The sequence below is a fragment of the Oryzias melastigma genome, linkage group LG5 (genome assembly GCF_002922805.2).
Source record: "Oryzias melastigma strain HK-1 linkage group LG5, ASM292280v2, whole genome shotgun sequence".
Taxonomy (NCBI): Eukaryota; Metazoa; Chordata; class Actinopteri; order Beloniformes; family Adrianichthyidae; genus Oryzias; species Oryzias melastigma.
Window position 1 is genome coordinate 27,729,428 of NC_050516.1, and position 21,064 is coordinate 27,750,491.

The window sequence follows — 21,064 nt, forward strand, 5'->3', positions numbered from 1 at the left end:
TTTTTTTTTTTTTTTTTTTGCAAATTTGGCATCTACTGAAGTTTTTTATGCTAGTTTGGAGTTTAGCTAATATTTTAGCAACATGCTAACGTTTTTGGCTAATTTGTTATCTACTGAAGTTTTTAGAAGCAAATTTAGAGTTTAGCCTCTATTTTAGTGACAGACTAATGTTTTTGACTAATTTAGTTTACTGAGGATTTTTAGCCTATTTTGGAGTTTAGCTAGGACTTAAGCAACAAGCTAGCTTTTTGGCTAATTTGGCATCTGTTTTTTCTGGCTAATTTGGAGTTTCGTTTATATTTAAGTAACACTAAATATTTTTGCAAAATTGGCATGTATTACAGATTTTAAAGTAATTTTTCAGAAATTAGGTCAACTTCAGCATCCATCCATCCATCCATTTTCTTGACCGCTTCTTCCCTCTCGGGGTCGCGGGGTGCCGGAGCCTATCCTGGCTACTGAAGGGCGAAGGCGGGGTACACCCTGGACAGGTCGCCAGTCTGTCGCAGGGCCTCAATCACACATCCATCCACTCTCACATTCACACCTAGGGGCAATTTAGAGTCTCCAATTAACCTATGAAGCATGTTTCTGGACGGTGGGAGGAAGCCGGAGTCCCCGGTGAAAACCCACGCATGCACGGGGAGAACATGCAAACTCCACACAGAAAGGTCCCAGCCGGGAGTCGAACCGGGGCCTTCTCGCTGTGAGGCAAGAGCGCTAACCACTGCGCCACTGTGCAGCCCTCAACTTCAGCACTCTTTCATAATTTCTTTTTTTCTATTTTTTTTATAGTTTCCAATCTCTGCCAGTGACATTAATTTGTCCACTGGTCTGACATTATAAATCCTTTGACATTATAAATCCTTTGAATTTGAATAGTTCTTTAACAAAAGTTCCAGTCTTTTAGCCAATTTAACATTCTACAAATAGCTTTTACATTTTCAGCAAATCCCTTCAGCAATTAAAGTAAATTGTGTCACCACTTTCAGCAAAAAGGTTCAGCTTCTTCATTGATTCAGCAAAAAGCATCACACTAGCATTATTGCAGGTAATACAACTCTTCTAATTATCTTTATTTTAGCTTTAAGGACCATATTTTTGTCAAAAACGCCCTATACCATCTAGGGAAGTTGAAGTATTCCTTCCCTGTTTTCTCTTTAACCTTTAAGCTGACAAGTAAACACAACTTCTAAGTCACGCTGTTTTAATCTGGTTTAGAAAAACAGATTACTAAAATGTGAAAGGGACACATCCCAACCAGACGGAGCATAAATAACAGAGTAGTTCATTGTACCAACACAAGCTAAAGGAAACCAGAAACAGTCCACAAGGCCATCGATTGCTGAGAGTGCCACCGCTTTTTCAAATACCTTAATAAATCAGCCCGCTCCTGTGGAATCATGGGAGATTTCATTTGGAGGGCGAGGATGCCTTACAAAGCTGTCTGTATGTGGCACAGAGCGGAGCAGAGGGGTGGGGGGGCTATAGAAGGGTGGAGTGAAGGAATGGCCGAACACAAAGAGCACAGAAGAAAAGGCACGGCGAGATGGGACACATGGATTGAATGCTGAAACATGACTGTTGTAAAGAGGATTAAGAGGCGAAGACAAAACCAAACACTGGGCTGTAGACTCCTGATGCAATTACTGAGCCAGAAAAAAACAGGAATTAATGCGACTACTGGCACATAAACACAAAAAGATGTCTCATTCCCCCTATTTGATGTTTAGAAAATAATTTTAAAAATATTATTGATGATTCTTAAGAAAAAATGAAATTTTAAAAAGAAACTTCACTAAATAAACCACTCATTCTAATAATCCCCCAAAATCCAAAGCTTTTACTTTAAAGATTTTGGACTTCCGGCTCTGAATTTGCCTCCTGGCACAGTCAGAAACAGAAATGCACAAAAAAGGATATGACGAGGTTCCAGAGGATGACTGGACAGGATATCTGCTTTCCCAGCGGAGTGGGAGAGCACACACATTCTGTGTGACTGAGTCAGCTGGCTCGCTGGAAAGTTAGTGGTCGTCACGGGCGACAGAGGCTTCTTTGAATGCCTCTCCGTTTGAGTCATGGCGGCGAACGGGAGCTGGCGGTTCCATGACATTGTCTCCTTCGAGCAGTCAGCCAAGTCTGCAGACTTAATATGACTCGGAAAATAAAACTCGGCGGGGATGAGTCGTGCAGAAGGATTTCCTCAACGGAGCGACAAAATAAAAGCTTCAAGGGAAGTAGCTTTGATGTAACTCTACCACTTTGCCATGTCCTCATGAGGAGGCCACAGAGGGAGAGGAAAAAAATGGCTGAGAAAACAGATAATAAAATGTGTCCAAAAAGAAAATAAAAATCCAAGTAGAAGAATGTTTCACTGAGATTTGAACGCCTTCAATTTTTGTGGTCAGCTAAATTTATTTCACCAGCTGTATACTTCTATCTATCTTCAGGGGTGGAGCTACAGGGGGCAAAGGGGGGACAGCTGCCCCAAAAATAAAAAGCTTTGCCTCCCCACTTGACCCCTAATTTTTTATTAAATATTGGTAATATTATTGAGGAAGATTAATAAATCTTCAATACAAGCTTCTTTACAGACACACTCCAATGAAAGTTGTAATTTTAGCATGTTGTAGCATTTTTCTCACGATGAGGGCTAAAAGAATTTAAGATTAAAAAAAAAAAATGATTAAGATTAAAGTTCTCTTCCAAGTAAAATGGGAGGGCCACAAGCTTCCTGCTCCGCCACGATTCCGATGCAGACAAATAGATCCATGAACGTCTTCGTTTTCCTTGTCAGAGCTGGTATCTGTCTACGTACACCTGGATAGCTACAGAGTCGCTCTGTGTTTTTGTTGCACTGCTAATGTTAGCTTAGGGTTGTAAGAAGCTAGCAGGAGACGATGAAAACAAAGGGATGATGGGATATCAGTGGAGGCTTACTTTCACACAACAGGCTCAGAACTCAGAAACAAATTTGTGATGTACTGCTGGACAAATTACGTACTAAAACGACAGATTTGTTTCTTCTTTTTTGATTTTGCCTAAAAATTGCATCATCATAGTTAAAAGGTTGATGTTATTCGCATAAATTTATGTGCTAACAGAACAGAAATGGCTGGAAAATCATGTTCCTGCATGGCCCACATGTATTTTAAGTCCATCCAAGGCTGGATTTTGTTGTTGGACGTATTATAATTAAACGTAAAAGTTGAAGTCCCATTAGCTGTCACGCTCCTAAATGTATGAAATGTGTTCTCCACATTTGATCCATCCCCCGGTGGAGCGGAGAGCTGCAGAGACAGCTGTAGTCAGGAAAACATTTGCTTGTTTGACTCTAACCGTAACCATAAACCTAACCTTAACCCTCTTCCTCTGGGTCCATGCGACCAAGAAAAAAGATGAGTACGGTTTTTGAAAATTACGGTGGAATAAACACTTTCTCATTAAAATGGGAAAACTTTTACAATAATTCAAAAGAAGATCAGAGTGGGACTTTAAGCAGTGGAAAAATGACAAAAGCAATATTTTGATAACACTTTGACTAATAGAAATGCAGTTTAAACAATAATAACAATAAAAAAAACGTTTGAAAAATGTATTTTTGATCCTTTCATTAGTGGTCTTCCACTCTGCTGTTCTCCTGCCCCCTTCCTGGACCCCTGTATAAAATCTTCTAGCACTGTCTGTCTCTATATTATGTTTGCCTTAAAACAACAGAGATCTCCAAATGGAAAAACTCAAACTTTGGACTTAAGAGAGTTGAATAGCTGCAATATAAGTTCAATGACCCACCAGGATCTATAAATAACAAAGCAACAGTGCCTGATGCTGACTGTAGACATAAAGAGTAAATCTAACCACTAGGGGTGTAGAGGAAAATCGATATATCGCGATATTTCATTTGGCGATACTTGTATCAATGTAAAATACTGGCAAGACGATATTTAATGAATTATTTGTGAGCCTCCTTTAATGTCTTTCGATCGCTAGTCGCTAGTCTACACTACAACAGAACAACAAGATCTTGTGTGTTACAAGTGTATTATGTATATATTCATCCCGGACAAGCCCCCAAGTTGGCTTGAATAAAAGCCATGACAAATAAGCGAATAAAAGTCATGACAAACGAGACGAACACTGGGTAAGGCTCAATCAAATATTTATTTAAGCATTTTAACTGAAACCACCTTTTCTTGCAGATTCGGTTGGGTTAGCTATATTCGTAAATAATTACAAATATAGCTAACCCAACCGAATCTGCAAGAAAAGGTAGGTTGGTAAGGCTGAACCTTCCTCTCAGGTGGGAGAGAGCTATGCCACAACTCCCTCCAGCTTTTATCTTCTCGGTGGGATTGGCCAGGTTTGACCCCAACTCAACCAAACAAAAAGACGAAACACTCAAAGACACACAGGCCTGGAAGAGGGGTCGTAACATGTGAGCACCAGCTTGTGTTAAATGTTCAGTCTCATTGGTTCGTTGTGTTGTTATAAGTTATGTACTACGTAGTATGACTTACTTTTTCTAAGTCATACCCTAAAAAAATAGTTCTGGTACAGTCTTGGGATTATACTGCAATATGTATTGTATCGTGATACATGTATCGTGATACATATCGTATCACCAGATTCTTACTAACCACTTCTGGCTTTTAAACCCAGTTAGGATGCTGGGAAGAGTTGTGGAGTAAACTTGGAGCAGAAGTCGTGGTCAGTTAATCGGATTCCCACTAACAGACTTCATAGTTAGTTATTAAAACAAGTGAAGTTATTCGACTCACTTTTTCTTGTAGTCGTCCCTCTCCCTCTTGACTTTAGCCAGCACGTTGTAGAGAGCCCTCACTTCAGGGGTGATGGTGTCAATCTGAACCCCAACTCCATCTGGATGCGTCCACGTGACCCCGGGCCCCTGCAGGGTCTCGTAGCGCTCGCCTTGCCTCCGGATGTGGGTGAAGCTCCAGATGGTGCCGGGCAGTCTGGACTCGGGACCGTCCGTCTGCACGGCCACCTCGCGGGTGAACGAGTGGCGGTAGTGCGGCCGCTGCAGGGCTTGCTGCAGCTGGCTCTCCAGCAGCTTGTTCCTCCTCTCCAGCTCGTGGACTTTGGCGAGGAAGCAGCGGAAGCGCAGGTTGAGGGTTTTCAGGACGTGGATGTTGGAGCCCAGGTCGTTACGCAGGGCGCTGGTCACCGCGCCCGACCCCGCAGGGACGCTGCACACCGGGCCGGGCACAGAGTCGGAGTAAAACAGCGAACTCATGTTTGGATGGAAATAAAAGGAAGAACTACGATCCAGCGTTATGCTTTTGTCTGTTTTTACAGAAAAATAAAGGCCATTTTCCTCCCTCCACTCCCACAGTGCGCTCCTCCTCACAATGCAGATGCTGAGACGCAGGAAGAGTCCATCACTGTCCGGATGGGTTTTTACCCGGCCACGTTACCATGAACCCCTGCAGGAACAGCAACAACAATCCCGGAAAGTCCTTTAAGAGGCTCAGAGGGCAGCATCTCCTGAAGGGACGGGACTTTGACGCAGACCGCAATCAGCTCCAGGCGCACGTCTCCTCCTCACGAGCTGCTGCTGCTGCTGCCGCTGCCGGCTGACTGATGAGGAGGAGGAGGATGGCCCACCTTCTGCCTCTATCATACCGTCTAGGGTGACTCCATCCGGTCTCCATACAGAGGATTCGGCACCGCAGAGCCCTGCCTCCGTGAAGATCAGGTTGCAAAGTGCTAAACTCGGCACTATCACCTCCGTCCACCCCTCCCACGTCCCAACCTCCGCCCTCTCCTGTGCCAGACAGAAGCGACACGCAGCGCTCATTCAAAAACCTTTAAGCCAGGGGTGTCAAACTGATTTTCATTAGGGGCCAAAATCCAAAACCCACCTTAGGTATAGGGGAACAGGATTCAGATTTATTTAACACTCTAAAGCATTTTTTTAAACTTTAAAACTGTAACTTTTTAACATAATCATGAACTATATATATATCCCCTGTGATAATGCTAGTGTGAAAGGTGTAAGCTGAATTTGCCTGCTGAAGATGCTATTGCTGATTGATGCTGAAATTGATAGCGAAAAATGCTGAAGCTGAAACCACTAAAGCTGATAATCAGCTAAAATATTAACTAAATGCCAGATTAGCCTAAAAAAACTTTAAAACCCCGAAAAACTTAGGTTAACCAAAACAGCTAGCATGTAGCTGAAAAGATAGCTCAAATTCAGAATAGTCTACAAAGCTGAAAAAAGGCTAAATTAGCAAAAACAGCTAGCATGTAGCTGAAAAAATAGCTAAACTTCAAAATAGCATAAAAAACATAAAAGCCTGAATTAGCCAAAACAGCTACAAGGTAGAAAAAAATAGCTAAACTTCAAAATAGCTTAAAAAAGCTGAAAAAAGCCTAAATTAGCCAAAACAGTTAGCATTTAAATATTAGCCTAAATTCAAAACAGCCAAAACATAACAAAAATGCATAAATTAGCCAAAACAGCTAGCTGACATATTAGCTAAAATCTTAGTAAATGCTAAAGCAGTCAAAAAAGCTAGCAGAACAGCAATTTTTAAAACTTTAACTGTAACTTTTTTACATAATTGTGAATAATAAAAAGGGAGCATTATTATTCCAGCTTAAATCAGCTTAAACCTTAAATAACTTTCAATATTTCTCAAATAAAAAATATATTTTGTCAAAATCATACAAGTTAGAAATAAGCTCAAGATAACATCCGGCTATTAATAACAATTGAGTGAAATAATCTGAAGGCCGGATATAATTACCCAGAGGGCCGGAGGGCTTTAGGCTATTATAGATTCATGTCAAAGTTTGAAGAAGAAAAAAAAATCACCACTTTTCATAAACTAGGATATAGGAGCCTCCATGTGTAATGGAACATATCCAGTTATGTCTTTAAGGCTCATTTGTACAGTTAGTGAAACTTCTTTAAAACACGTAAGAAAATGTGTTGAAAACCTTTAGAAAATAAAAATATAGACCTCCTCTCCCTTTCTTTTTTTTTTACTTCTCCTGTCCAATAGCTGACAGATAAGTGCTGAGAGCCTCTTCTATTAAACAGATTTTACTGTCACAACAGAGGGTTATTGATCTTCTGACACGCAGAGTGTATATTTGTAAAAACCTCTTTTGTATTTTATGTTAACTTCATTTATATTGATTATGTTAGTATCTTATTTTTAGTTTCCTTAGGACAGGCACGTTCAAAGTCAGGCACATGGGCCGAATGTGGCCTGCGTTTAAATTTTAATATCATAAAATCGTGAATATGCCGCCACTACCCCTTAAATACAATTTCTTGATTGGGATTTACTAAAGTACACTAAAAGCCATTGTAAACCTTCTTGACTTTCAAAGGTCTTCCTAGCATTCTCAATTTTATTTTGTACATTTTCATCTATTTTACATTATATTGTCATATAGGCCTGATACCTTTTTTGCATCCTGAAACGAGTTTCTTAAAGTTACATAGCTATTGTCCCTGAAGTGGCTGTCCAAACCGGATCTTTAGGTTATGAACATAATGGTAATAATACAAAGAGGTAAACAGAAACCTCTTTGCCAATCCGTGCATACTGCTTTAAGCTTGCCCAGGTGCCTTTTTGTAGGTTAATCTGTTCATAATCCCTTCAGCTTCAAGCAGATGGCAGCTATAAAGGGCATAAAAGCTCTGCCATTGAAGAAAGTTAGGAAAAGAGTGCTCATTTGATCTTACCACCAAAAAATGTTCAAGAAAGTGTAAGATTAACAGGCGTATTGAAATGTAAATAGCTGTTTTGAAGAAGCAGTGAGTGCATTCTTCAAAGTGATATCTGTGGGACATCACGTTGAGTAAGTGAAGCAAGTAAGCAAATACATGATCTACCCTCCAGTGTTCCCTGATTAGCACTGTTAGGTGTACACATGGTATTTGGGGCAGTAACACTACACCCACTTTCTAGTGTCAAGCAGCAGATAGCCTGTGGTGTGACCCATTTGTGTTATCAAACCCAACTTATTCTTCTGTTCATTTCCAAAATATTTGTGTGATTTGAAGATTTGCCACAAAGCTACAGTTTAGAAATTCACCAATTTTTTCAGGCATCATTACTGTAATAATAAATTGTAATTTACCAAATTTTTTGTTTGTTACACAAATCAACTTACTTATAAGATATTTTAAAATGGCAAATATACATTATTAAGGAGCCTTTAATGCGATTAACAGAAGGAAAATGTTATTTTAAGTAGTTTCAACGCGGATTTATAATCAGGCGCTGTGTGGCCACCTTAATGGAACAGAAACATTTGGGGTCCTTTTGCTTCACGTGCGCTGTTTGCCAACGTGAGGAACCATGCCTAAGTCAAAAAGAGACAAGAAAAGTAAGAAATTACACGTTTATATTGACGTGTTTTATATATTTAATCGATTCAGGGTTTAAAAACATATTACCAATTTAGAGGACTCGTTTTTCGGCCGTGAACGCATCATAATCCGCGCAACAAGCTAGCATAAATAGCACAAAATGTATTCCGCGAGGCTGTAAAAGACACTGTGGTAACTCAGAGAAAATATGTTCATTATTTTTTATTCTTTTCTCAGTTTCGTTAACGAAAACCACAAAGAAAGGATTGGAGTCAAAGCAGAAATTAATAGAGGAGGTAAGTGTTTGTCACCATAAAACAAAGTCATGCAGTCTAACCAAAGTAATGAATTAAAACATCCTCGTTTGTTTTATTCTGTAGTTACGAAAATGCGTGGACACGTACAGAAATCTGTTCATATTTTCTGTTGAAAATATGAGGAATAACAAGTTAAAAGACATCCGGACTGCATGGAAGCACAGCAGGTAATGGGGCAACGTTTTGTTGCTTTTTATGCTTGAGTTTTAGTTTTTTGTTGTTGTTGTTTTTTTTGTTTTTTGTATTGTAATGTCCTTTATCAAGGCTTCAATATGGTGGAAAACAGTCTTGATAGTTGTGGGTAATATTTGATTTGTAGCTCATACAATAGGTGTTGTGCTCAACCGTACTTACAATTGTGTACATGTACACACTGGAGTATCAAAAACTTATAAACACAATTTATGCACAATTTCACTGTTTTATTCTCAGATTTTTTGCAAAATGTCACATTCTTCAAATTCATACAAACTGATAGTTTTGCATCCAATATTTGTAATACTATAACAGGAGTCTGCAACTGGAAGCTCCAGGGCTGCTTTGGAGAAAACATCAAACATATCTAATTAATGGATTTATGTTTAGTTTTTGGGATATGTCAGATTGGCCTAACTAATTACCAATGAAAAGTTTCATGTTTGTTGCATTTTTAATTAAATGAAATCTGCTGCAGTTGGAGGATCTGATCAAACAGGATGTTTTATTTTGAAAGGAACTTGAATGTGCTGCTGTCAAAATGAAAGAAGTTACATTTTCTGTACTTAGAAAAACTCAGTTGTAGAGTACATTAAGCAGATAAAGTGTATTTTTCTAACTTTGAGGTGAAACTTTGCAGCTCTCGCTGAGTTTCGGTCCATAAGAACCTGGACCACATTTCAGCGTTAAAGGTTGAAGTCCCTTGTACTAAAAGCATTGCACTTGAGTGAACCAGGTGGATGAGAGGTTCCAGTAGCTGTGTTTACATGTGCAAAATTATGTCAATCGGGTTAGAATAGAACTGTGCACATGGGCCTATAAAACTTTATCCAAATGTTACAACGTAGCAAACGTTTCTATGCGCCACACGTTTGATTGGAATAAATCCTTTTGACATGCGCAGAACTGTCTAAAATGCTGGAAATAGTCGTGGAAGAAGAAATAGCGATTTCCTTTGCTGTTTCATTATTAATATTATTTTTAAGTGACTGTTTCCTCATAATTTTCTAAATCAATGCAGCAGCAGTATGTTTGTGGGAATAACATCAGCCTTTATTTTGTCTGGACGTGATTGGATATTCAGAATGGCGTGTTCACATAACACATTTTTATTCTAATGAGGCGTTTATTCAAATGACTTGTGTCCATGTAAACGCAGCTAATGCTTCATCTGTCCTTCACGAATGATCCCGGTAGTCACCGGGCCCTTTCTGTCCCCTCGTGTCCACTTCTTTGTGGCTCGCTGTGCTCAATCACAGTTCTGGAGGGCTGTTGTCTTGCTCGTTTTCCATCTATCCCGGCCCTTGCAGCTCCTCAGTGATGGAACACACCTGATCCAGGTAATCCGCAGTAAAGCAGGGCAGATATATCTGATTAACAAGCTGAACTCTGGTCTCCTGCAGCCGTGGATTCAACAAACCTGATCTAAGTACTAAGAACTCGGTTCAAAGACTAATCGAATCAACTGGAAAACACTTGTAACTCCTAAATAGATCACTGTTGATTCTGATGTTTGATCTTCAGATTCTTCTTCGGCAAAAATAAAGTCATGATTGTAGCGTTGGGGAAAGGAAGTTCAGATGAATACAAAGACAATTTGCACAAGGTAAGCAAAGTGTTTGAAATATTGAAGTGCAGTTTCATCTCATGTACTGCAGAGGCTGGAAGTCTGTGTGTTTGGTGTTCAGGTCAGCAAGTTTCTGCGTGGGGAAGTTGGTGTACTCTTCACAAACAAAACAAAGGAGGAAGTCCAAGAGTAAGTTATGGTTTCTGCAAAGCTTCTATTGTTCTAGTAATGCGTTATATGCTGATCAGCTAAAAGGTGTTGGGCTTCACCTGCAGATACTTCAGTCATTTCAAAGAGGTGGACTTTGCCCGTGCTGGAAACCAAGCTCAGATGGACATAACGCTGGATGAGGGACCTCTTGAGCAGTTCCCGCACTCGATGGAGCCTCAGCTGAGACAGCTGGGTCTGCCCACCGCCCTGAAGAAGGGTAAAACATGTCTAACCATGGACACATTTGTGTGGGCGGCTGGAGGGCTCCGTGCAAGATAGGACTGCCACGATTAGTCGACTAATCGACTGTTAAGATAGTCGACAGCTAATTTAATAGTCGATTATTCGTTAGCATATATTATATGGAGTCAGAGTGTAGTAAAGTTGTAATGTGATTACACTAGCTTTCTGGACTATTTTGGCATTTATTTAGGTTTTTAGGCTATTTGGGAGTTAAGCTGATATTTCAGCTCCATGCTAGCTATTTTGGCTATTTTAGGCTTTTTTTTTTTCATTTTTTAAGCTAATTTGGCACTAAGCTAATATTTTATCTAGCTAACTTAGCTAATATTTTATCAACTTCAGCGTTTTTAGATATAAATTGCAGCATCTTCAGCTATTAGCACTAGCATCTTTAACGGCCAAATTCAGCTTACAGCATTCACACTAGCGTTATCCCAGGTAGTGCTATATATCTAATTTTTAGTTAGTTTACAGCTAATAATGGTTAAGATGTGTGCTTTACATCCAGTTTGTGCAATTCAATTCAATTCAATTCAATTTTATTTATATAGCCCAATATCACAAATTCAATTTGCCTCATTGGGCTTCATGCCTGTAGTTTTTACAGATGCACAGATGGAGTCATAAAATATGCACAATAGGTAAAAACTAAACAGACTATAAAGAACAGGTCATCCCTGTCCTTAGACCCTCCCTCGCGGTAAGGAAAAAAAAAAAACAGATTAGTCGACTAATCGGAATAAATAATCGGTGATTAGTCGACTATTAAAATAATCGTTTGTGGCAGCACTAGTGCAAGACGAGGGTTAGTTTCCCAGGACACACAATGAGTTTCATCCAGTGTGAATCCTTTAGCCAAATCATTTATATTATATATTACTGGATCGGCCTTTGCTTATTTGCTGCTACACACAGTGATTGACACGCATTGAGTCACGTCAACAGAACGCTGCTGTTCCAGTGGAGGACAGACGGGCTTTAACCACATCGCGATTAATTTATCGTACAAAAAGTTAATCGTGTGACAGAACTAATTTTAAATGTCTGTTTTTATCTGCCTGTATTTCAGGAGTGGTAACGCTGCTGAAAGACTTTGACGTTTGTAAAGAAGGAGACGTCTTAACTCCGGAGCAGGCTCGGATTCTGGTGAGCTCTTTCACACGATTGAAACCTCATTTTTATTTATTTCTTTTTTATGAAGAGATTTTGAATTTGTTTTTTCCGTTTACAGAAACTCTTTGCCATTGAGATGGCAGAATTCAAAGTACAGATCAAATGCATGTGGAATTCCGAAACAACAGAATTCCAGGGTTTGGCTGGTGAGGAGGAACCAGTGCAGGACGATGAAGATGATGACGACGATGCAGAGTAGACGTTTACTTTGGGGTCATTCTTGTCTGCGGGACATTTTACCAAATTCTATTCTTGGTAAATGTGTAATATACACATATTTCAGCCTGAACTTCTCTCCTTTTTTTAAATTTCATTCTCTGAAAACAGTCGACTTTCACTTTTGGACTTCATTGTTAGAAAATGGTTCTGTCATCATGTTCATGCAAATGGATTTTCTAATATGATTAACATATTAATAAATGTTTCACCAATTCTCATGTACCACATTTAAGTTGAAAAAGCTTTTATTGTGAAACTCTTATCTGAAAAATATGAAAAGGTCATTTTTACAATTAAGATGGTTATCATTTGAGAACAAATCAGAGGCAGAAATCATCATTTGATGGACGTTCGGCCGTGGTTTCATCTGAAGTAGTTTGGACACTCGTGAGCCACAAGATTCCAGGCGTCCTTGAAGGCATCGACCACTCTCTGGTCCAGAGGACCCTCCTCTGCAGCATCCAGGTTCTGCTTCAGCTGCTCGATGCTGGACATGCCGAGGATGACTCCATCTCCCAAATCCCCCTGAGCACATCACAGAACGTTTGACTCACTTAAACATGAAGGGAAAGGGACACCTTGTGGTGGAAATGAAGATTGCAACCAGTAAAAAAAAATGACCTCGTTTCCTTTTTACAGATTAATTTAGATTTTTTTTTATTGCTAGTGCAGTAGATACCTTGAGCTGGGAGTGGTGGTACATCCAGCGGATAGCAGCAGAAGTCAGAGAGGGTTTCTCTGACCCGTATGCCGTCTCCAAAGCCTTCAGAACCAAATCTATGGCCTGAAACTGACTCTCCTTCCAGTACCTTAAAGCAGTTTCACTGACGGTTAGCTTACGGAGAAGAGGATTTGAAAATCTTTGGCTTCACCTGTCTCTGTACGCTGCAGCCCAGCTGTTCCCAAAGAACCGACCTGCAGGCTGAGAACCGTCTTTGTCCTCGTAGTGATACTTTCCTGTCAGAAGACCACCTGTGAAGGAACCAAAGAGTTAGAGAAGGAACGGAACAATAGCTGTGTTTACATGGACAAAAATAATCAGAATAAACATCCAATCAGAAAAAAAGGGTCATGTAGACACACCAATCAGAATACTCTGACCTGATCACTCATTTGATCACTTCAAGATAGATGGGTCATCTGGGTTCCTGCACGTTTCTCCAAGTTAAATTTAGGATTTTTTAAGAGCTTGGATATGAAAAATGAAGACCAATTTCTCTGCCTAGTTCCCAGCCTTATGGAGGATGAAAAAACTACATTCTTGTTAGTAATGGAGTGATGAAATACCGTTCAAACTTCAGTAGTTAAATTACTCCATTACACACATTTCAACACGAATTGACCAAATTTATGTAAACAGTTTGTTCTGACGTTGTCTTTTGGTTAGATGAAACAAAACTGACAAATAAAAATTAAACTACTGATCCATGTGTGCTAATCAAGAGTCTGGAAGCAATGCTTTTTTTCCCCCTCCTCGTCTTATTTGTCTTAAGACAAAAAAAAGAATAAAAACAGTTTTAATCAACAGTTGGATTCTAGGGCTTTACTCATGGTTAAACAAAAAAAGTTATATCAAAAGTTTTAAGCTGCACCATTTTTAAGAACAAGATAACAAAATTCCAGACTAATTCTTTTTAAGGCCCTTTATTCCAAATTCAAGACCCCCGCAGGAACCCTGTTTATGTCGATTGTTGATCCAATCCTGGTGCATGTAAACAATTTATTCTGATTGTGGGTCATTTCTAGGGCTGTCACGATTAGTCACGACTGTGTCGACTATTAAAATAGTCGCAATCAATTCAAAAGTCGATTAAGCCAATTTTTCTTTATCTTAAAACTACGGTGCGTGCTTCCTAATGCCACTCCTACTGTCTTTGACACTCAAGCACAGTCTTAATTGTCTTTCATTTTAGTTAGAATACAGCTAAAACACTTCATATTTAAAACTGATGATGGTTAAGGTGTGTTTTACATTCAGGAGAGGATGCTTTGTTACGGTGTGGCGCTCCAGAGGAGGTTTCGGAGCGCAGTCCGTCCAGCCGCTCCAGCTACCAGACTTGGGAGAACCGTGTCTCCGAGCGGCTTTGGGCTGGTGTATTAGCCGGCTTTTGAATGCCACTCCGCATTCTCAAAAGTCCTGAGAAATCGACTAGCAATCGTGCAAACAATTATGTGAATCTGTGTTATCAATCGCATCCAGATAAAATAAAGGCTGATGATATTCCCATGTATTTACGTGTGTATTTACGTCATTGCTGCATCGTCCACACCGTGCGTCCAAGCCTAAATGTTGCGGTTAGCATGTATTAACCACAACACTTCCTCTGGGTTCGTCCAAGAATAAAGTACTGGCCACACGGATTTAAATAATTATGAGCAAACAGTCACTTAAAATTATTAATAAGAATAAAAAAGATCATCTCATTGCAGATTTTTTTGCTTCCAACAGAACTTTTTTTTCTACGGCTGTTTTCTGTGTTCTAGAAAGTTCTGCACATGTCAAAATGATTTATTTTCGATAAAACGTTTATTATAATCTGATGAGGTTTTTAAGGAACATGTACACAGATCTTTGATTCACTTAAAGACATTTAACCGCGCATACCGAGACGTTTCTATACTAAATAGTAGTAGTAGTAGTTTTTTTTTTTTTTTTTACTTTTAGAGAAGAAAACAGTACCTGCTAATGGATTATATGCATAGAACTTGAGTCCACAGTATCTCAGACATGGCAGCAGCTCTGTCTCCACCTGTCTTGTCGTGGCGTTGTACATTCCCTGTAATAAAAAAAACAACACAGAGACTCAGAACTGGATCAAAACGAGAAAAATTTTAACACTTTCTTAAAAATAGTCTTTTTTTTCTTTTTCATGGTGAACTTGTTAAAAAAATCAAGTTGACAGCAACGAAAAACAGGAAATAAATAGAAAAAATACCATAATGAGTAAGATCCTTTTCACTTATGTTTTTGCTAACAGTAAACTTATAAGTATAAAGAATGTACCTGATAAACCGTTGGAACAACCCAGTTGTTGTGTCTGCAGATGCAAACGATCTCTGCCACTTCCCATGATGCATAGTTAGACAGGCCGAGCTCCTTGAATTTACCCTGAGAGTCACAAGAAGGATTTATCTACCTCTGATTGAAAGTGTCCACGTTTGTTTTAGCCTGAATCGGATCAGCTCACCTCCTTGTGCAGCTCGTTGCAGGCCCTCAGAGTGTCTTGGATGGGGTTCTGATGGTCAGGGGCGTGGAGGTAGAAGAGGTCCACGCAACTGGAGCGCAGCCTCTGCAGGGAGGTTTCCAGCTGGGAGCGCACACTCTCCGCTTTCAGAGTTTTCCCGTCCCAGGGGTTAGCTTTGGTCGCTATGCTCACTGTAAGGGGGAATATTTGAACATTTGAAAAGGATACGAAATAGCTTTATGAGACCCAAAGGGCTTTGAGGAACATGGATTTTAAAGTCCCTCTCTGATGAAAATCCGCTTTTTTGAGTTTTTAACATGCATGTGTGTCATTTTTCTCATAAAAGAGAACAAATGTAATAAAAAAATCATTTATTTTTTGCATTTCTGTGCATTTCTCCGTTTAAATCGCTGTCAAACTGTTGGAGATGGGCTCTGTTTGAATTAATGAGGCTTCTCTTTTGGTTAAAAACTTCATAATCACAATTAAAACACTATTGGGAATGTTTTTTTATTAAAAAAAATTATCATAGGTGGACTTTAGCCATGTTTTCAGCCCAGAGTCATCACAAGGTTCTTGAAAAGACCTACGTTGTTCTGGCTTTAGAAAAACACATCTTTGTAATGTCAAAGTATAATTGAAAGCAGTGCTGTTGCTGCGACTGAAGGTAAAAGTGGTTCAATGCTGCAGCAGTTAAAGGTCCAAAATCAATGTATTTCAAACCTGAATCTTAAGTGAAAAACCTTGATAAAAAATGTGTGTTTTTTTTTCTTTTTAATTTCAAGAAAAATAAAGTTTGCCTACAGTAAAATACTTTAAGTTTGGGGAAAAGTCTGCAACTTGAATTTTTAAAAATAAGAATTCTTGGTTACACCATTTTTCTACCCCATTGGTTTATTTATTTATTTATTTGTCTAGTTAAATTTTGACAATGGGGTATGCATGTGAACTCATTTCAATTAACAGTTAAACCAAATTTGGAGACTTTATATACAAGCAGTACAGAATAAATTCCAATTGTTTGTTACCCATAATTCAAAGCGTCTGCAGCAGTTAGCACAGCGGTGTCAAAGTACCTGCTTTAGGAAGCTCCATGTCTCCAATGATATCCTCCGACTTCCCGTCCATGTACATGAACGCCGTGTCCAGGTGTTTGTGTCCTCTGCCCAGAAACGTCTTCACCATCTCCCGGCTCTGCTCGGCGTCGGCTCGCCCCCCGAACGCCATGGTTCCCAGCACCGTCACCGGCTTCACTTCGCACGAGCACGACATGTTTCTGCCGAGCGTCACGAGCGCTTTCCTCAGACTGTGGGGCAGTGCGCAGAGTCCGCGCGCCGTCACCCACAGCATGCTAGTAAGCTAAGAAAGGTCAAAGGTCGTGCTGGAAGCTGGAACTATAGGGGGCGCCCTGGTACCAAACGGAGCGTGTAAGCTGAAGAACAGACAGTTCGGTGACAGTCCCGTTAGTTCGAGTCTTTGAGTGAGCTCAAAGTTCAGTTTGACACTCTCTGGCTGCAGGCGCACGCGCTCATTTTTGCTCAGGTCACCGTTACATCACACAAATCACAACTGCAATTTCTGATTTGACCACAAGATGTCAGCAAATCCCAGTTTTACACCTGATTATTATGAGCCACAAAGAAACAGTAAGAACATATTTTTTATTTAATTTTGAATAAAAATGTATATTTAAGTGCTAAACTGAGACATGTTTTGTTTGAAGTAACAAATATAAGTTTAAATATATTTAAGTAAGCTCACTTAGAAGTTTCCTTGCTGGTACAAAAGTTTTGAATGAAAATTACATCTTTTGGTGTTTTTATCATGTTCCTGTAGCATTTTTCTGATGATAGAGGAAATAAATAAACAAAATTAGGATTAAAATGTGATTCTTGAGTATTTATTTATTCAAATTGGTTTACATCAGAAGTAGACAAGAACAAATACTGTAGTAGGGACACAGCTCCTACAGCTCCTGTTCTTCTCCACATCCACTTTTAGAGAAACAGATTCATGAACGTCTTTGTTTTCCCTGTTTATGCTGGCATCTGGTTCAAAACTGTGCGACTCAATAGCTTCAATCTTACTCAACATGTTTGCTGCATCGCTAATGTTGGGTTGGGGTTGTGAGGGGCTGTAAACAAAGGGATGATGGGAAATGAGCGCAGGCTTACTCCGCACCAGCGGTTCCACCCACAAAACTCAGAGGTGTTTCTGATGAACTACTGAACTTCTGATGAACTTCTAAAACAAACTTTATCCCAGAAAACAACAGTATTTTTTGATTTAGTAATGGGAAAGTAGCTGTGAAGAAAAGTGTTTAGTTAGCTTTTAACCCATTTGTCATAAATCATTTACAAATACATCTATAAATTTAGCACAAAACTCACCTTTCAACGTAAACACATGCAAATAAATGCACATTCACCACGATTTGATTCAATGGTGGAACATACCGTCTTATTTTTTTAAAATGATGTGTCTTTACTGTTGCATTGGGTTTCTAATTTAGGGAGACAACCTTAACATCAGTCCAGGGAGAGGAGATGAAACATAGCTGTATAAAAATCAGCTTTTAATGTGCAAATTCCATGTCAAATAAACAAACAAATAAAACACATTTAAAAAAAAAAAACAGTTTAATTTTGGCATTCCTACTTTGAACCTGTGAAAATGTTGCCAAATCTCTACCAGATGATTCTTTATACTGCTCTGATTACCAAGGAAACTATCAACTTTTTAATTATCTCTCTGAATTTCTGAACCTTCATATGCGAACGACCGTGCCAGCGTGCTGCCCTTATTTGTTTCTGCAACATCTCTGCGCTGATGATCACAAACTTAGTTTTCAGATAAGGATTTATTCTGTGCATTCATCACCATGATGGATATTTAAACAAGTTTTGGACTTTCTAGACTCTCCTTGATGAGACCCAGAAATTGGACTGACGAAACAGTTCACGAAACTATCATTTTTGTTCTTTTAGACTGCTGGAAATGACCAGAAATGACATTTTTGTCCACTTTTGTGATCTGAAGGAGAGTAAAGTTAGAAGACGGAAGAAAGAAAAGTTAAATTGAGGAAAATTCGCCCATCAGTACCTGGGTGTCCCAAAAGGGACAAGCGGCAGAAGATGAATGAATGAATGAGGAAAATTGACATGATTTTGGTTTTTCTGTTTTTTTCCCGCAGGAGTTTGGTTTTTTAAAAATATGGTTGTATGTTTATTTCATGTAAAATGAGGAGAAAAAAGAGACTGACATTAGATAATTAATATTTAATTTCTTTAAGCATCAGGCGTGACTTTTGATGTGTTATCTCTGTAAGCAGTTGACTATCAGATTAACTCATCCATGATCGGGAAATCCAAGAACTAAAGTATGCAAATTCATTATAGTGGAAATAAAACATTCATCTTCATTTAGAAATGTGTAATGAAATGATCTTTTTTGTCTGAGCTGTAGTACTTCTGGGAGCTCTTTTAAGCAGCTCACAGATGTCTGTAGAGGATTCTAAATGCAAAAACTGACCCAGACTCTTTCGGGTCGTGGACTCGCAAAAGTCAAATAAAGGCTTTGTTTGGAGATTAGCTGTGGTCACTTCTGGCTCCTGACCCTAGCTTGGACCGCCCCGTCAGCTGTTTTTTTTATTATTATTACTATGCAAAGGGACCACGAGCTGCTCACAAACTCACATATCATCAGACTTCTGCTGCCAAACCAAAACGTCCTTGATGCGTAACAGGCGCGTAAAGTCTGATTTACGCACAGACCAATCTTTGGTTTTTGGAAGTAAATCTTAAACTTCCAGGTGTAACAAAAACTTTCTTTGAAAAAATTTAGTTCACAACTGAAATGTCAGTAAGATTTGAGACTTTCCAGCACCGTGATGACTGAGGAAAACCCTTCCAATCGGTGCGCATTTGCTGGAGCGTCTCTGAAAGGCTGCTGAATAATGGATCTCAGCGCGCCCCCTCCCACTCCAAATCACAGCTACCACCTCCGAGTCAGTGAACGGAGGGCAGAACGCGCGCAAAGTTCCGCTGCTCACTCACTCCAACATCTGCCGTGCGCGGAGCGCGTTCGGAGCTGCGGACTCTGACGAACACCGGCAGTGACAGCAGCGAGCGGAGACACGCGTGATGGCGCAGCGCTTCAGTGCGGATCACTTCCGCGTGGGGGACCATTTCTCCTCAACTGAAGTTTCCCCAAGCTGGAAGTTTTGATGCCGTTTTGGAATCATTGACATGCAAACATTGACATGTATTTTTTTCTTTGAAACCTCCGGTTAATTTATGAAGACTAAAATGGAGAGAATTCTTTTTTCATTTTTCCTAATATTTATTTATGTGGCGAATGTATTCAGTTATAAAATTGCCAATAATCTCCAACCCTACATGTAAGTATTTTATTTATCTATCATCAGTTAGTAAAGTCTTTCTTCTCCTGTCTGTAGTCTTCTGCATCTCTGCCATACTTCTACATTTAAGACCCTCAGAGTTCTGAAGCTCATAATAATAAAAACAAAGTGCAATTTCCATAACAGTAGTTCATGCTGTTTAGGAGCTGATGCTCCAGCAGGATTTTTCTTGTTTGCTTAGAAGATTTGGAAGAAGGAAGAGAGTGTGTTTAAGATAATGTTGCATTCTTCTTTTTGTCTGGGCTTCTGTGTGTATGCAGTGTGTTGTGCAGACAGGTCTAATGGTTAACCGCACCGCCTGAGGGACAAACACTCCCATATTTAAGCTTCAAATGTTTTATGTTATTTCAAAATGATTTATTTAGATTGTATTTTGGTTTTTTTACATATAAGCTTCTCTCTGGAGTCAGTCAAAGTTAAAGTAAACACTCTATATGTCTTTCTCTGTATCATCATAGATAATTTATCAAAGTTTTTCAACATTTGTGTTCAAAAAAAGAAAAAAAAAATCCGGAGACACTGATGACAACTGGAATGTCCATCACAGCCGCTCTAGATGTGGTCATAAATTTCCCAGCTGCCACCTGTACATCTGTAAATGTACAGCGGAACATTTTGACATGTTAAGTGTTTTCACCGGTGTGTTCTTGTTTCAGGCCCAACGTGTGCACAGACAGAGAGGTTACACTGGTCGCCCAGAGGCAGCCGAGCGTGCAAGCCTTCACACGCATGGTTAAAGTGTGGAAGCAGGGCTGTGTGGGGCAACCGTGGTGCGTGGGACACGAGAGGAGGTGAGTCTGGAAGTTCTCCACCTCCAGAACATGCAATGCTTCCTGTGAGCAGTTCTGTGACACATGCCACCCAAATAAATGATCTGATGGGCCGCCACCTTTCATCAAAATCCATCTGCAAACAGCTTCCTCTTTATATCTCACTATTTTGGAGCTTCTTACCTGTCATCCCCCTCCGAAATTCTGTGGTATTACCACTCAGCAGCCAACATTCCTTTGAAAGAGAGACCCAAAATGAACTTTTTTTTTCTTTATCGGAGTTTGTTTCACGTTCTTTCTCACTCCACGCTCCATTTCTCTGCATTATTTACCCCGCCACAAAAGTCAAAGGCTGCTTTGATGGCGGCCAAGGCCACAATTACTTTGCCGTAAACTAAATGGGTCTCCACGG

At 39.7% G+C, this 21,064-nt stretch overlaps 4 protein-coding genes across 5 annotated transcripts in view; 2 read left to right on the forward strand and 2 right to left on the reverse strand.

Moving 5' to 3' along the window:
* iffo2b (intermediate filament family orphan 2b) overlaps positions 1 to 5,795 on the reverse strand; it is a 32,581-nt gene extending 26,786 nt beyond the window's left edge. Inside the window, exon 1 of one of the 2 annotated variants that reach the window (XM_024269753.2) lies at positions 4,779 to 5,795. In XM_024269753.2, the coding sequence (XP_024125521.1) occupies positions 4,779 to 5,254 (476 nt within the window). In that variant the 5' untranslated portion in view covers positions 5,255 to 5,795. The remainder of the gene's footprint in view (positions 1 to 4,778) is intronic. The other variant, XM_024269754.2, reaches the window with a different exon arrangement.
* A 2,449-nt stretch (positions 5,796 to 8,244) lies between these two features.
* mrto4 (MRT4 homolog, ribosome maturation factor) lies at positions 8,245 to 12,504 on the forward strand. The gene is made up of 8 exons (XM_024270262.2): positions 8,245 to 8,370; positions 8,591 to 8,649; positions 8,734 to 8,837; positions 10,390 to 10,471; positions 10,554 to 10,621; positions 10,708 to 10,859; positions 11,955 to 12,031; positions 12,117 to 12,504. The coding sequence occupies exons 1-8, from the start codon at positions 8,343 to 8,345 to the stop codon at positions 12,255 to 12,257; spliced, it is 711 nt and encodes a 236-aa protein (XP_024126030.1). The 5' UTR covers positions 8,245 to 8,342; the 3' UTR covers positions 12,258 to 12,504.
* On the reverse strand, positions 12,505 to 16,985 carry akr7a3 (aldo-keto reductase family 7, member A3 (aflatoxin aldehyde reductase)). Its single transcript, XM_024270261.2, has 7 exons — positions 16,539 to 16,985; positions 15,466 to 15,653; positions 15,282 to 15,386; positions 14,958 to 15,054; positions 13,150 to 13,249; positions 12,957 to 13,086; positions 12,505 to 12,802 (listed from the first exon to the last, which is right to left on the reverse strand). The coding sequence occupies exons 1-7, from the start codon at positions 16,810 to 16,812 to the stop codon at positions 12,641 to 12,643; spliced, it is 1,056 nt and encodes a 351-aa protein (XP_024126029.1). The 5' UTR covers positions 16,813 to 16,985; the 3' UTR covers positions 12,505 to 12,640.
* Positions 16,986 to 19,424: 2,439 nt separating this feature from the next.
* The window catches only part of megf6b (multiple EGF-like-domains 6b), a 65,608-nt gene continuing 63,968 nt past the window's right edge, over positions 19,425 to 21,064 (forward strand). Inside the window, exons 1-2 of the mRNA XM_024269226.2 lie at positions 19,425 to 19,861; positions 20,539 to 20,673. Of these exons, the coding sequence (XP_024124994.1) occupies positions 19,758 to 19,861; positions 20,539 to 20,673 (239 nt within the window). The 5' untranslated portion in view covers positions 19,425 to 19,757. The remainder of the gene's footprint in view (positions 19,862 to 20,538; positions 20,674 to 21,064) is intronic.

Coding starts and splice junctions, on each gene's coding strand:
- mrto4 (XM_024270262.2), top strand. CDS start 8,343: ATGCCTAAGTCAAAAAGAGACAAGAAAA. Junction 10,622..10,707: donor ACAAAGGAGGAAGTCCAAGA/GTAAGTTATGGT, acceptor CTTCACCTGCAG/ATACTTCAGTCATTTCAAAG. Junction 10,860..11,954: donor GCCCACCGCCCTGAAGAAGG/GTAAAACATGTC, acceptor CCTGTATTTCAG/GAGTGGTAACGCTGCTGAAA.
- akr7a3 (XM_024270261.2), bottom strand. CDS start 16,812: ATGCTGTGGGTGACGGCGCGCGGACTCTGCGCACTGCCCCACAGTCTG. Junction 15,654..16,538: donor CATGGAGCTTCCTAAAGCAG/GTACTTTGACAC, acceptor TCCCCCTTACAG/TGAGCATAGCGACCAAAGCT. Junction 13,250..14,957: donor TGCATATAATCCATTAGCAG/GTACTGTTTTCT, acceptor GTTCCTTCACAG/GTGGTCTTCTGACAGGAAAG.